The sequence below is a fragment of the Hirundo rustica genome, chromosome Z (assembly GCF_015227805.2).
Source record: "Hirundo rustica isolate bHirRus1 chromosome Z, bHirRus1.pri.v3, whole genome shotgun sequence".
Classification (NCBI taxonomy): Eukaryota; Metazoa; Chordata; class Aves; order Passeriformes; family Hirundinidae; genus Hirundo; species Hirundo rustica.
In genome coordinates, this window is record NC_053488.1 from 55,895,304 (window position 1) to 55,911,816 (window position 16,513).

Sequence of the window (16,513 nt, forward strand, 5' to 3'; positions counted from 1 at the left end):
CCTTCCCTCCTCCCTCTCTCCATCTTTCTAGAAGCAGCAAATTATTTTTGAGTAATAACAAAGCAGGAAATCTGGATTCTTGTGGACACTCACATAATTCTGCATCAAGTCTGGGTGGTTTCTCTCAATGCCGTCATCCAGGATGGTGACCACAACATTCTTTCCAGTGTAACCTCTCTTCCAAGCACCTACTATATTCATATCTGATTGGCAATGGTGGGTGTTGTCACTGCAGTGCTGGGGAGAGAAGAGGAGATAAAGATGTTGTATATTGAAGATTACTGAGCAGTGATGGATTGAAATACTACTTACATTAACACTACTATTCAAAATCACACATGAACATATTGATTTGAATAGGAACTATACAACATCCACACCTTTACTTAGACATAAAACAATTTTAAAAGAAATGTAAATTGTATAAAAACTGCTAGTCCTGCTTATTTCTTTCTGATTACTCTTCATGCTAAGCAACACAAAAGGGTATTGCTCAGCTGTAGTGAATTTGAAATATTTGAATTTTTTTTCCAACAAACCAAACCATATGTGCATCAAAGTAGACAAATGTCTGCACTGAAATGGTCATGGGGAAAAAAAAAAAACAAAACCACAAACAAACAAACAAAACAAAACAAACAAAAAAACCCCAAAAAACCCAAACAAACAAACAAACAAAACCCCCCACCTTGCTTTTTAGAGCCTACATGCTGTATACAAATTTGTGACAGAATGTTTGGAAATTAATCAAGATTCATTTCTATCTACAAAAGAAGGCTTTTGGCACATTTTGTGCAGTATCAGCAGGAGATGAGCTGCAGTTAAGAACCTGTAATGAAAACACCACCCTGAAAAACTTGCATCTTAGGGAGTTGGATGAATTGTAGATAGTGTGGATTGACAGCAGCCTGGGGTACAGCTTTCAAAGCAACCAAGTCCAGTATGATGAAGAAAGAAAGTTTAGCGTACATTAAAGCTGAAAGCCTCTTCCTAGACACAAGTGCACCCAGTTCATGTGAAGAAATCTGCCTTGCCATGGTAATGAGACATGACCCTCAGGTATTTGTAATGCCCCATTATCCACTCTCTAATCCATGCACAGTCTTCCCCTGTGAAATTAGTTCAATGAGCCTCTCTCATCAGTGCCTCTCTCATCAGTGCTGCCCTCCTGCAGCTCTGCCAGGCTCAGACAGAGCAACAGGCAAAAACAGAAAAAAGAGGGGGTACAGGAAAGGGTAAAAGCAAAGGGTGGGAAGAAGAAAAAAGAAACTAAAGAAGAAATTTGCATTATAACAACAGTGTCTGTTGAGCATGTTCCATCTCAATCCCTGCCCCACCACCTCATAACCCCAGTTCAGCCACATGTCTTGTCACTCTACAATTTGTAAGGAGGAAATGGATTTGGAGTGCTGCACTCCACCTGACTCAACCTGCTTCTGTCAGCACACTGAAGAACCATTAGCAATCCTATGTGCAAAGTGACATCTACTAAATCATAATTTTCCTCCTCCTCCTTTTTCTCCAGTTTCTCCCAAATCAGAGGATTTACGAGTGTTCATTTGTTATTACTTGAGCAAGGTTATATTACTATACATAATTTAAAGTCTCTCTCAAGGTCTTTCCACTGTGCCCACAAATATCAGTCTCTCCCTGTCTATCCATCCCCATACAAAGGACTTCAGGGACCAGTTCCAAGGAATGTGTAGCTTTTGTTCTCTGTATTGCTTAGAAATGCTCATGCTGCCATCTTTATAAAATTATTTACAATGTAAACTTGCTGTCTGAATGTAATGGTTATACACACGAGAATTTCTAATGTACAAACCAGATGGTTAAACAAATTTAATGTTTCCAGGTATGTTTGTATTTTTCAAAATGTTACTAAATTAAGTATTAGAAAATACCTGCAAAAGTTTTTAATATCATCCTGCACATCTTCTGATGTTAACACAAAGAGACAGAAAGGTGGAACCACCAGCCTTTAGGCACAGGGTAAACCCAAGAGTGAGCTACAACAAGCAATCAAGATTCCTTGCTCCGGCCTCTGGTCAGATTTACCGGACCATTACACTGTGCCTTTATCCTCATTTCTGAAATGTCAAATGACCCTTGGCTGCTTCACTTAATGTCTTGTCCTCTCTTCCTCGGGGATGAGCTTGTTATTTTGCTTTCATGCCAGCCAAGCCACAGAGGCTGCACAAGCATATGGGTATTTTAATTCCCATTCCTTTGCAAGCTCTTTGGATCTCTGCCAGAAGGTCACCAGTGCTTCCCTTAATGAGCCCATTGCCCTCACTTACGTTACTTGGATATCAGCATCTGTAGTGGTAACTGAAGGGGCCTTTGCTATGTGTGTGGAGACAACCATGAAAGACATCTCTTGCCTTACTTTGTGCTCTGATGATTCTCTCAGGAGACACATGAGGTCAAATTGAGTAAGCAAGTGTAAAGCAGTTGTAACTGTGGACCCACTTGTAAATTTAGTATACAGCATATGTTAACATACGGATACAAACTCTAAAATCAGCAAAGAAGCATCCAAATGGGAGTAGTCCAACAAGAGATGAAGGGTTCAATTATTATCCTTACAATAAAAAACAACTTCTCATGTCCTATTTAGAAGAGCATCTGGGTTTTTTTACCTCTACTCCTTACTCTGTTTTCTTCTGTTCAATTATTCATTTATGCATTTTTTAATCTCGGTCCTGTTTCTAGCCTTATTTTTCTGTTCCAGTACTGTTTTTTACCACTGAAACCCCAGTTTTTGGTTAAATCAACATCTGACCTAAAATTCCTAAAATTTAATCACAAATTAGACTTTCCCTCATATTTGTGTCTGATTTTCTCCAGATAAATCAGAACGGGCATTTTCCTCATGAAGTAGCCTGATTTGTCTTTAATCAAGGACAGTTTAAATATTGGAGTGCAATTGTTTTTCAAGCACTAACTTTTATGGTATATAATATAGATGCACCACTTTACATACAACATCTAATATGCCAGCAATTACTCAGCTTCACTTGCACTCTTTCCTGTCCCCTTGGACTGGTTTTAGCTGGGACAGAGTTAATTCTCTTCACAGTGAGAATGTTTAGGATTTGTGATGAACACAGTTTGGAAAAAACAAGGATGCTTTCATTATTGCTTAGAAGTGCTTACCAGAGCCAAAGCCTTTTCTCTTCATATCACTCTTTCAGTGAGGAACCTGGGAGTGGACAAGAAGTTGGGACAGGACACAGGTGGGACAAAGGTGACCTCAACTGACCAGATCATAGGATGTCATGCTCAGTATTTAGAGCTGGGGAGGGGGAGAAGGACAGGGAAAATATTCCAGGTGATGGCATTTTTCTTCCTGAGTCATTTTTACCCAATGGAGCCCTGCTTCCTGGAGATGGTTGAATACCTGGAAAATGGTGAATGAAATCCTGTCCTGTTTTGCTAGTGTGTGCAGCTTTAGATTTCCCTACTAAATTGTTTTTATCTCAATGCATACTTTTTCTTCCTTTTACCCTTCTGATTCTCTCCCTGATGCTACTGCTGGGGGAGTGAGTAAGCAGCTATGTGGTGCTTAGCTGCTGGATTGGGTTAAAATTCCTCTTTCCTTCAAAAAACATTTCCTGCAAGGAAATTTCCTGGGTTCCATTCTATAATCTTTCTTTAACCACCTGCTCCTTCTCTACCACCAATCCAAATTACATTGTCAGGTTGTTAGCAGAGGGCTGGTTTTAATTAATTTGGAAGAACTTTTCCAATTTAAAGTGTTACCCCAAAAAAACCCTATCTGTCATAATAAGAGTCAGGTGATCCAGAGTGACTGAATTTTGTATCAATGAGCAAACACTGAATGTTATGGTTTATTTTCAATCTATTTTCCATATTCTTTCTTGTTTGAAATTTTATTTGAATTAGAATTTTATTTGTTAAAATTAAAAAAAAAACCCACTTTTTGCCATGATCATGTACAAATACAGTGGCTGGAAACTTTTATTAGATCTGTCAATCTTTGAACTGTTGTTTTCTGAATTTTAAAGGAAACAGCATAAAATAGACTATTCTACGGTATCTTCTGCTTCCCGAAATAGATAAGGCAATTCAAAAATTTCCTGCATTGGTACTATGACTAGACAACTGCATTAAATCAGCACTACTGCAACATACACTGCTTTTATCCATAGCCTGGAGAATACCATCAAAAGAAATAAACAAACTCTTGCCCAGTTATTTAGAGTAATTTTACTGAGATTTTAAAAGGTCATTCAAAGCATGATGTTTTTCTCTGGACTGTTTAATTTGAAAATGTTAATGATACAACCAATGGTACTTAATATAAACCATGTACAAGGTGAAAAAACTTCTAAAGTACACAGAGAAGAAGGAGGGCTATTGTATGGAAAATTTCAAATATTGAACTTTTCCCATACTTGAAATTCAACACTTACGAGAATAACAAGACAAAATATATCTTAGTCTAGATATATCTTTGATACCTTTGGACAGACATTTTGGAAGCCTGCCTTTTCACAGTTAACAAACAGAATGACATTAGAAAGATGTTGTGCAGTTTTCGTGTTGCAGTCGGTATCAGACATGGGCAGGAATTCTTATGGTTATTTGGTGAAATGTCTCTAAAAACTACCTTAGGGTCATTATCATTATTTTAATGTGCCTGCTGCACTAACTCTTCTAGTTGGAGTCTTAGTATATCCAGTTAGGGATCAGAAACAAAACCTAACAGTTAAACTGAAAAATCAAGTGATCAAATATCAAATATCAGTGATCAAAACATTTTGGAATTACAGAGATTAAAATCAAATTACAAGAACAATAACTGTAAAAGTCTGTTCTGTCTTGCTTAGCAATGCCTATTAGTCTACAAAAACAGAATAGAAACAGAAGTTTCTAATTCTGTGACATGCAGTTTCTCAGAAATGGCATATTGTGCCCTCTCATGACTTCACTGCACTGGTTTCTTGTAGTTTTTGAGTTACAAGGAGTTCCTTGGCATCTAGTCAGGATCTAGTCTTTATCTACGGGGATATAGAGAAACACAACATGATAATCAGAATGACACAATTTTAAATACCAATTGTGAGTTTGACAAGTCCTGGATCTCATTTAGTGTTAGATTACCCATACTTCTGATTCCGGGAAAGCTCTGAAATACTAGACGTCAGTCAGGGATTAGAAAATATAGACTCAGGGTATTGAGAAGAACAACAGCAACAATAACAACAAAGTCTGGTTTCCGTAGAGTAGTAGTGAAATGGTCTTTGGCACCCACAGAAACAAAAGTACGACAGTCATGTTCTCCGCATCAGAGGGTTTTGTCAGCTACTAACCTGCAAGCATGGAGAGGACAGAAGTTGCACAAGATCGCTCATAAAGGAAGGACAGTCAAGGACCTATGGCTTGACCTTGATCAACACAAGCGGAGAGAAAGGGGACACACAAGGCTGATTCTGACAGTCTGTGGAGTTAAAGAAGTGACTATCTTCCTCATCTATGAAGGGTATGTAATGTGGGGCATTTGGCACAACTAGCTTGGTGCTGGCAAATGCACAGGCAGCAAAGATCATAAACTTTTTAATAGAGGAGACATCCTAATTCAGCATTCAGCTTTCGGAGGTATAGGTTTGTGCACTGTTTTAAGTTAAAACTTGCCAATTCTCTGTTCCTGAAAAAAAAAAAAAGAGAAATAACGTATTTTTATTATGCTTTTCAGATGATCCAATTTTAAAGGGGAATGAAAGATGCAAGCAATGTAGTAATCAAGAGAGTTGGAAAACTAGGATCTTTAGTAAAATGGGCATAAGACAATGTGATCTACTGAAATGATTTTTTGGCTTTTCCAGAGTAAGCACTTGAAAGCTACATTTTCTAAACAGACTACTAAAATAATGTTTGTTTTAAAAATTATTTCTCTTTTTTTTTTTGCTATTTTATCACCAAAACCAGAGATGATCAATGAAGAATTTTTAGAAGGAAAAATACTTGCAGATGTTTTTTTTTTCCTTTTTTTCCTCAGGCATTATCTGATATTTAGTGCATGATAAACAGCACTTGCTAACTGTATACAAAAAGTACCTCCTTTTAAGTTACATCTTTAAATAATTTCTGATTGTTGCTGCACACTATATTTTTAAGATCTAGCAGGAGCAGGCAGATAATATAGAGTCTAATTAATCTCAAATACAACATTATTTTGCATGAAGTATTATCCAGCTTCTGGAGTCATGTTTTGCTGAATTGCCCTTTTTTTTTTTTTTTTTTTTTTTTTTAAATCTGTACCTGTATCAAGAGAAATATTTCAAGACTGCATCATATTAAATATTTCATTCCAATTTATTGCTTGTGCAGCTTCAGAGGGTTTAGTTAATTTATTTTAGAGATTAATTTGGTTCTTAAGCTTCCCTGATTCATTAACAAAGAATACACTTAGAGGCCAATAAAACAATCATACAAATCCATTATTTTTTTCATCTTTAAGCACGAAGAAGAACAGAAAATCAATATGAAAGGGCTTCTTGTGTTCATAAGAATATCTGATGAGATATTCTTATACTATAGAGAAAAAAGAATAACTTCCAAACCTACACATATGGGTTTTCACAGTGAAAAATAAGGAATTCATTAATGTTTTGTTTTGTTTTGTTTTGCTGTGATCAAACTGCTATTCTTAACAAAAATAGAATAATTCATAACATGTTAAATTTGTGTTCAAGACAAGTCCATCACTTTTTCATCACTGGCACTTTTAAAAATCCCTGTGTGAAGGCTTAAAGAGGAATTAATTTAGGGAAGCCCTTTATGTCAATTTCACACAGGTTGGTGACACTGAACCCTTTGTAGGAGTGGAAAGCTCCCCTGATTCTAGATCTTCAGACAGCAAAATTTCTCTCTCAGCTCTAACTGCCTCTAACATTACCTCCTCTTACCTGTGTGGGAGAATAGATTGTGAGAAGTTAAGAATGGGGCTGCAGTGGGCCGATCCCATCACTCATGGGGTGCAGCCATGTAAGACACGTGAACAGCATTGAAGGAAAAAGAAGCATAGAATGTTGATGTGAATCGACCAATCACAATAGGGTAAAAGGAAACACAGGTTTTATGCATAAGGGAAAAGGTTATAAAAGTTTTCTGGAAAATAATAAAGTGCTGATGCTTGAAACCATTCATGGTGTCAGTCATAAGTCCTCAGTCTTACATGGGCCATAACCTGTGTCTCCAATAGGACATCTGCCTCTAGTTCTGTTTCTTTCCCATGTGGTGGCAACAGGAGAGATTCCTTCAAGGCCAAGAAAGAAAAGTAGCTAAAAATGCCTTATGGTTATTGTGCATGTTCTGCCACCTCCACTAAGGCAAATATGAAAAGTTTCATTTAAAAACTTTTTAAAACCACAGTGAAAGGTTCACTACAAAATGATAATAATATTAATTAATAATAACAACCACAGCAACCACAATGATGATAATAAATGGCATATTAGATGTGGTGCATCTTGTATATCTTTGTATCACTGCTCATGTGTCGAGAGTCATGTGCCTAAAGGTATATGTCAGTGTATGGACTCCCCCTGGGAAGCACTGGGGGAAATTTAAGAACAGCATGCAGAACATTTTGGGCAGAAAGAGAAAAAACAAATGAACACCACAACAATTTCCTGTGGTTACTGCCAAAAAATGCCAGAAAGAAAGAATGTATGTGGCCATATTCTCTCAAGATCACTGTACAATGACTTATGGCTGCTGCTACTATTGATACCATCAATACCATATAAATAACCTACTTAGTATGAAAAGGCCAGGAAGAAGATAAAAAGTTAGTGCTTCTTCCTTGACCAAAGTCCTGTGTATGAAAAAAAAGTATGGAACTTTTACTAATCAGAATATGTGAGAAAAACAACCTCAGCGGTGCATCGTTTCAGGGATTCAGTACTCACAAAGGACAAATTACTCCTCAGAAAGACAGTGGTTTCCATTTTACCATTTGATACGGTCTTTGACTCTTTTTTTTTTTTTTTTTTTGACCTCTTTTAAATCACAAAAAAAGAAAGAAAAACATGGCAGTTTTACAGAAGTCCAAAGATATATTTTTTAACGCATCAGTTCATGCAGCTGCAGTTGTCTAGTACGATCAAATTTCTCCTTCTCTCTCTGAAGCTAGACCTGATATTTTCACTATTTCTAAGAATATAATTAAAGAGAGAGATGGTAAACATTGCTTTAAAATAGTTTTCATAAGTTTCTAAAGAGTCTTGCCACACTACTAAAGATAGACTTTTTTTTCACAATTCACTTTTTAAGCTGTTTTCAAGTCAGACCATTACTTCCACATACATTTGTTAAGGAGTATGGAAGAGGAAGACAATTTTATTTAGACTTTGAGTAAACATGTTACAGAATTGAAATAACTGCATGGAAAGAAGACTCTGAGCAGATGGCTTCAATTAAGCACTAATCTTCCAAGAGACTGATTGATGAGTGGGAGGAGCCTGGGGCTTACATAAATCCACTTCCTTCTCTTTCCCCTCTTTTTTCATTTTACAGTGAAAAGGGAAGAGTGGTGCTTAAGAATATAGTATTTTGGCATGCTAGGGATGGGCAAGGAACAGATATAGGATGGGCCAGGAAACTTTTTTTTAAAAGAATGTTATGAACTTGTAGGAATAAGAGGACTTGTAAGGAAAAAAGATGAATAGACACTGACTCTGAATGCTTGTATGCAACTTTTAGGGACTCTTGCAGTCCTTTTTCCTTTATTTTATGTTGTGGTCTGTTTCCTCTGATCCATGAGGCAATTCCCTGCTGACAACTGGTGTTAATGGCTGGATGTCCTGGGGGGAGGCGAAAGAGGGACAGAGGGACAATGAGAGGGAGGGATGTGACACAACAGGATATGTTCAGGAGGCTGAAGGAAAGATACATGTCCTATTCTTTCTCAAGTAACAAAAGCAGGTAGGAAATACAGGGCACTTTTAGGCCAGAATATGAAGAGAACCCCATATTCCATTACTAGTAATGGAGAATTCATGTGGTGTTTCTTAGGCTGAAACTGTTTCACAGAGCTTGATACCTAGCATCCTTTTCCCTAAGAACCATAACAGCCATCAGGTTATTGTAGCCATGGTCCATTATTTGTTTATCAGAGGAAATTATAACTTGCTAGAGATCAAACTTCAGGACCATAAAACTATTCTCAAGACACAAGTACAAAAATCACTTCATAACCTCCTTAGACAGCCTTATAAAAGTGTTTCATCTAATACTGGAAATGCGTGCTGTGAAAATTCATTAATAGTGATGAAGACTAAGATGAATGCCTGCTATTTTAGCTTGCCTACAAGGGAAGTAAGTGCTGTAGGCATCAAAAGGCTTTTCATTATTTGAGTGTGCTGGATTGACGAATGGAAGGCCCACCATGTAGTACAAGTGAAACCTGGGAAGAATAAGGCCAAACCACTAGAGAGGGTGAATAGTTATATTTTGCACCTGGGATCATCTGGCATAAATGAGAGAACTAGCCCAGAGAAGTCAGGAAGGCCTGGGAAGGAAAAGGAAAAATTACTCAGGGACATCAACAAAAAAGAAAACAAACACCAAAAGCTTTTGCATAAGATCAAGAAGTATCACACAATTACTCTCATTATTGTCTCAGGAAAATTTGACTCAGACAATCAAATTTTGAAGTTCTTCTGCAATGCTGAAGAAGGTAACTCCAGAGATTTATGACACAGCTGTGCAAGAAAGGCTATGCAAAATAGAAAACGAATGTAAAAATGTTGTCAATATTGCAAATGGTCTTGCAGAGAGTGTCAAGATTCAAGCTATCTCAGAAAATACAGATACTGGAGAAAAGTTCTGGATAAGTCTAGTGTATCTGAAAACACTGTTTTTATGAAGAACTGGATACAGACTGATGCCTATTGAGTTTTAAGGGTCTTGGGGAGCTGCTGCTAAACAAAATCCTGACTTTAGCATTAAAGACACATAGATTCCATTGATTTCAGCAGTGCTATGAAGGAACTTCTCCCAGCTGCAAATAAAGTAATTATATATATGGAACTAATCTGAGAACACAGCTTTGAATGAATACTATAGGAATCTCTTCCTCTAGACGGAATATACAATCTCAGTGTAAGAACCTTCTATGCGCATCAAGTGTAAATTGTCTAACAACAAAAGGAGGAAAATCACATTCATGACTACTGCCTTAAACCTTGCATAAGGCAGTCTGCACCGAAATGATAGCCATTCATGAAAACTGTTTCAGAATCTGCAGATATCTTTAAAAATCCAGTGATTCTGCAAAGAAAATACCCCAAGAAAGAACTAAAGAAAGCTATGATCAGAACATCGTGAGAAGGAAAAGATATAAACAATCAGAAGTAAACTAAAGGTACAAATTTAATTTTATTATTGTTGACAATTCCAATGTCCACCACTTTTTCTGGTACTATAGCTACAAAATACTCTTTGTACTTGTTATAACTCTCTCTGCATTCTCCCTTGTCATTCCTACCATCATTATCTTCTACGATTCCTGTCCGTTAGCTTTCTTGCTTTCTTATCTCAGCTTACTCTATTTTCAAATCTGAGCTGTAAATAGATCATTTTTTCCCTCTTTATTTTGTTTCTCCTACAAAGAGTCTGCTATTTAACTGTATATATGATTTTAAAATGAATGCACAAAAATATGTTGCAAAGTCAGAAACGTTCTTCCAAGTAAAAGGGAAGAAATATAATGTACCTCCAGTAAACGAGATTTTCCCATGTTCTACCATGAAAACAACCATGCTACAAAAATGCTTTTGCTTCCTTAAAAACTGTAGTGAGATCTTTGGGTCCATTAGAGACATGGTATGAATCCGCAAGTATGGATAATAACATATCCACTCATAAGGAAGCTAGCAGAAGACTTGGCATATCAGTTTGTACTTTGAATCCATTATGATTCCTTAACATACAGCTTGTTTAAGGAAACATTACTTAGCATGTGCAATTATTAAGTCTCAAATCCTAAGGGGCTCCACTGTTTACTTGTAGGTCAGGAAAGTTGAAACTATGTTCTTATATAGCACACTCTCAAATCTGATGACAGAAAAGTTAGTGGAGTGGAAAGTACAGGCAGCAACAGAGACAGTGATCTGGATCACTTATGAAGGTGGACCTATTTCAGCAGTCTGTTTGTAATATAGGTTTATATAAAAAATATAAAAATGTACAAAAATTATGCCTATAGAATTAAGAATGCAAGGCTTAAAACGTAAGTCTATAGAAACCCAGTAACAGTTAAAAGGATTCAAGATCTCAGGTAGACAGTCACCTCCAGCTTCAAAAAAGATGCTCTATGAGCTACGTATTATTCTTTGTAAGCAGTGGGGTAGCAAAAAGTGAGTTAAGACACTTTTCTTAATGACAGCAATGCTGCTATTTCTGGAATGATACGTGCATGTGCCTAGTATTACATGCATGTGCCTATTATTAAGTTTTACAGAGTATGTTACTGGAGAATGAACACTGAGTTGTTTGTTTTCTTGCTGCTTCTTGTCTGAAATAAGTGGTGTAAACACAATTTACAGTGGTTCTTAACAAGCTTAAAGAACCCATTTTATCTGAGAGGGTGAAAACATGACTACAGCATGCAAATAACTCAGCATTATTATATTTTTGAAGGGGGAATATTTATTTAATCTAGTAAAGAATGGCCTAACAAGGTAAGTACACACCAAGATAAACATGCAACTAAAAGGTGTAAGATTTTTAATCACCAAGACAATGCTCAGTCACACCAAAGGAAAATGAACCAAAGGAGTTCAGATCCTGATGCTGATTTCTGTGAGACTAAGGTAGATCTATGTCAGGAACTCCACTCAGTAAGCTTCAGTAAGAAGTATGATAAGGGACAACTAAGCTTTTTTCCTGCTGTTTAACTACCTTCAAATAATTTGAGAGGCAGCTTCAGTTTATGAAGTTGAGTGCTGGCTTAAATATAAGCATATCATGAATAACTCTACTCTAAATACAGAAACTTTAATTACTATGACTTAATATCAATTAAATATGCTAAGCAAAAATGTCAAAAGTCAACTAGAATATTCTAAAGATCATCTAGTCAAATTGTTCTGCAATGAGCAGGAATTTATTCACCATGTCTTTGAAGAGGCAGCAGGCCACTCAAACCTTTCAGTTCACAGATGAGTAGCTGGAGATCTAAGCACAGAATTGACATAAGACATTCAAATGAGTTGGTGTTTTGTATTTTTCCCCTTTTGACATCTTGCAGGAATGAGGGCTACAGCTATGAGATATGCCATGAGATGTGTGGCTAAGGTCATGATGGCTTGTTGATGGAGTGATGGGTTATCAGATGGAGAATGATCCCAAATGCTGCCATCAGCCAGGTGGAAGAGGGATTGAGGCTAAATTATCACCTCCCCCTTTGTACTCCACCTTTGCACAAGACCCATAGTCTCTAATCTGTGAGCTACTCCCAATATCTCATTTACACATAAAGTGGCTTCCCATCACCACCATTTAGGATGTAAATTACTGAATATTTGACCAGTCTCACCTTCACTACTCCCAAAAGTATAAACTGGCATCTGAAATCTTCTAGGGCAGAGGATGAGAATACAACCTTTGCAGACAAGTAAATGGTTGATCATCTCCCAAAAGCAGGGGCACCTCTTTGGATGAGTTTTGCACTTCCAACTGAGTTGGAATATACTCAAGGATACTTATACATAGTACTGTATACATAGCACATGTACAAAGTACACTTACATTTCGCAGGTTTAGTGAATTTATCACTGGCAATCTAAAAGAATCTATAATTTCTTGCTCAAAAAAACTGAACTATTAGAGACCCTGTGTTTGCAGAAGTTTCTGTTGAAGTCCAGCAGACTTACAGCACTGCAATGATTAATTTCACTGTTTGTGAATCTGCTCATGTAAATTCTTATTGAACTCATAATTCTGTGAACCAGAATTATGCTGCTGACTTTTTTTAATCAGAAATGAGGCCCATCCACATCCAGCCCCTCTGATTTCTGAAAACTAGTTGGAAAGCAATAGTGTTTATTTTTTGCCAAAGTTAATGCAACACATTTACATTTAGGAATGGGTGACAACGTTTTTGAAAAGAAGTTGAATAAATATTTTTTAAAATATTTTTAACTACTTCTGGAGCAAAATTTTGTGATAGTATATAGTGATAGCATATATTAGTTGATAAGCATCACTACACAGATATTGATAGTTTTAAAAAAGAAAAATATGCGTTTGTGTGGTTGCTCTGCTATTGGTAAGAGTTTTCAAGGAGAAAAGATTTCTGAAAAAGGCAAGAAAAAGTTTATTTCATTTTATAACCTTGGTGTAGTGTAATATAAACATTACACAACAAGAACAAAAAATAAAAACAAAATTAATAACAAATATTATTATTTGTATTATTGATGGATTACCCCTAAAAGTCTGTACTCTCTCCTTATCTCCTTTAAAGTTCATACCACACCTTCCTTTCCAGCACCTTCCCTGCCTGTTATCCAAACCCTGTTCACTACTCCCAAATCCTCCCTACCAATCATTGTAATCCCTGCACTTTACTCAGAATGTCCCCTGTTCATCAATCCTCCTTCGAAGCACTATAAAGACTCAGGAATAGAATCTCTCCCACTCTGTAACCCCATTGGTTCCCAAGCTGTATTCTCCACGCTTTACTCCTCCCATGGTTTACCCCATTGGTTGTTGGTTTGCAAACACCCTTATCATCCCCCTCGGTTTATAATCCCCTGCACTCTTGTGCTTGGGGCTCTTCACCCTTGGATTTTCTTCACTAATAAACCATGCGGATTTATCCCGGGAAAAGAGTCTCCCTTCACCCTTTGCCTCGGTTCCAGTCAGCACCAAAGGCAGCAGGAGCTTGCAGCCTCAGCTGAACCTTTGGAGCTCAGAAAGAACAGCCATTAGGCTTCCACGGCACAGATGAAAAGAGAGAACGGTTCTTGGGAGGGCAATAAAAAGAGAGTGAGGTTTTTCCTTAGCTCTCAAATAAATCTTCAGGAGGTTGTAAAAGAGAGTGACACGTATTCATTTGCTGTGGTGTTAACATATGGCAGGTGAAATTCTTTCTTGAATTCTGCCTCCCTGTACTTGGTCCAGCACTCAGATCCACTGTGACCTTTCATTCTCCCTTCACCTCTTTCCAGCCCATCTCATAAGGCTCCTGTCACTCCTTCCTTTGTCCCTCTGTCTCCTTCCACAATCCCACCCACTACAGCTGTCCTCATTAATGGCAAGGCCAAAGATGTAAAATCTTTTTCTCTGCTCTGCCACTTGCTTGAGTTGGGAGGAGAGGCACAATGTAAGCCAACTCCCTAAAGATCTCATCAATGTCTTAAGGGAATCAACTCACCTGTCTAACTCATCACCTCCACCTTATTTCATGGCTACAGGACCGTCATAAACTCACTGCTGATACAGGTTTATTAGTCCCATTCTGGCTGCCATCCAAAGTCAACTATACTGTGTCAGAGCAGAAGGGTCTGTCCCCTCCCTGTGAATGCTAGTATAGCTCAGCTGGGAACTCACAACTATAACTGGAGAGCACTGTGTAGCATACTGGAGGAATTTTCTGGAGAAATGAAGTGAGCTGGGTTCACCAGACACTTCACTGAAGCTCAAAGCAATGCTTGCTTCGCAGCCTTCACTGAAAGTAAAAAGTAAGCCATTTTCCCTGGGTTTTGGTTTCAGCTTAAGAGCTCAAGACCACAAATCCAAGATGCAAGTAATTTAGTACACACCAGCTTGTGTGGATTGCTCTCAATTGCAGTATAAATTACATTTCACCTGTTTATATCAGAAATCTTAGAGTGCAAATATACCAATAAATGTCATGATTGATGACCAATAAATACTGACTGATGAGGCTTCTCAGCAAATCCTTTATCTTCAACAGCTTTCTAAAAACCTCAGTACATCACTCTACATCTATAATTGTGCAACAATATTATGTAGCTGTTTGATCCAAATATTTACTTTATTATTCACCAAGTAGTTGGTAAATGTTCATTTGCACTGTGGGTCAATCACATGGTTTTACTGTGCCTCACTGGCACTGCTATAATCTTCTTCCACCTTGAACACATAAAACACCTGACATTTGTTGATCTGCTTGTCCTTTCAGTCCAGTTTTGTAACAAGTGCACATTACTAGGTCCCATAACCCATAGGTCCCATTCTCCAACATAACCTGTTGGAGAAACAGCACAGCCAGGTATTGTATGTTTTCTTAGGTTTACTGACTTCTATTCAAGTAAGTTTTCAGAAGGGTGTTTGTTGGTTTTTTTTTTTTTCAAATAGTGTTTTCATTATACTTATCTAATGTTTTTCTTATTACTAAAAAATGTAAAAAAAAAAAAAAAAAAAAAAAATCCAGTGGAGCCCATCATCACAGCAGAGGTAAATTGCAACTACAGAAAGCTGTGCCTCTATGCCTGTATGATTACAGTTTCAGTCTACCACTATGAAGCTCTTCTTGAAATGAAGAACAAAAAAAAGGTCAACAACAACAGTACTCTGACTGAAGTCTACTAAAGTTAGTTATATTAACCACAACTTTGCATATATTTCTATTTTAATATCTATATTAATATATATATTTATTTTTATATATAGTATACTATAGCCATATATATGTTTAATATATATTGATATATTTATATTCTATGGTTTTCTATGCAGACAAGATAAAGAAACTCATTTGAACAACTGGGAGGTCCAGTGAAATTGATAGGCACAAAGTCACCTTTGTCATTCTGAAGACATTGTTAATTGTTAGCTCCAAGTTAAGCAAAATAAAAAATACAGAACAGCTGACTTCAACCTCTTTCAGCCAAAATTGGCAAACATTGTATATAATTTACCCAGTTATTGCCTAACAGGTTATTTTGTCAACATAAGTGGAAGAGAAGAAATTTATTAGATTTAATATGATGGTACAAAGGTAGCTGAGCTCTGGGAATGGCATACGGGACTTGGTTCTCTTCCGACTCAAAATTTTGAATTGAATGTTAACTACGGATTTTTTTTTTTCTTTGATCTCAGTTCGTTCTGAGCAAACTGGACCTCATTCTATAGGTCACTTTTGAATAACAGTTGGACTGGTAAAGTTTCATATGCTAATTAGTCTATAAAAATATTCTATTTTACTCTTAAGCACAGATGCCTCAAGCTAGAAAATTAAAATTATAAGAAGTGATACTTGTGAAGAAAAACCTTGCAGAGGAAAACCATTAATCAGATATGGCTTGACAAAGTCTTTGAATAAAAGGACTTCTGTCAATAAATCTGAGCTGCACTTAGGGTCTTGTTAGAAATTGTGCTAGTTCAATGGGCAAAGGTATCAATCTTAGCCCACAACAAAGTTACTTATTAATCCAAATGCAAATCTCTATATGACAGTTTACTTATTACTTTCTCAAGAAATTACTCAAGAGTAATTTCTTGTGACTAC

General features: G+C 36.9%; 1 protein-coding gene across 2 annotated transcripts in view; it reads right to left on the reverse strand.

Moving 5' to 3' along the window:
* Positions 1-16,513, reverse strand: part of PCSK5 (proprotein convertase subtilisin/kexin type 5) — a 240,040-nt gene that overhangs the window by 169,984 nt on the left and 53,543 nt on the right. For both annotated transcript variants that reach the window (XM_040089345.1, XM_040089346.2), the window contains exon 4: positions 94-237. In XM_040089345.1, coding sequence (XP_039945279.1) covers positions 94-237 — 144 coding nt within the window. The remainder of the gene's footprint in view (positions 1-93; positions 238-16,513) is intronic.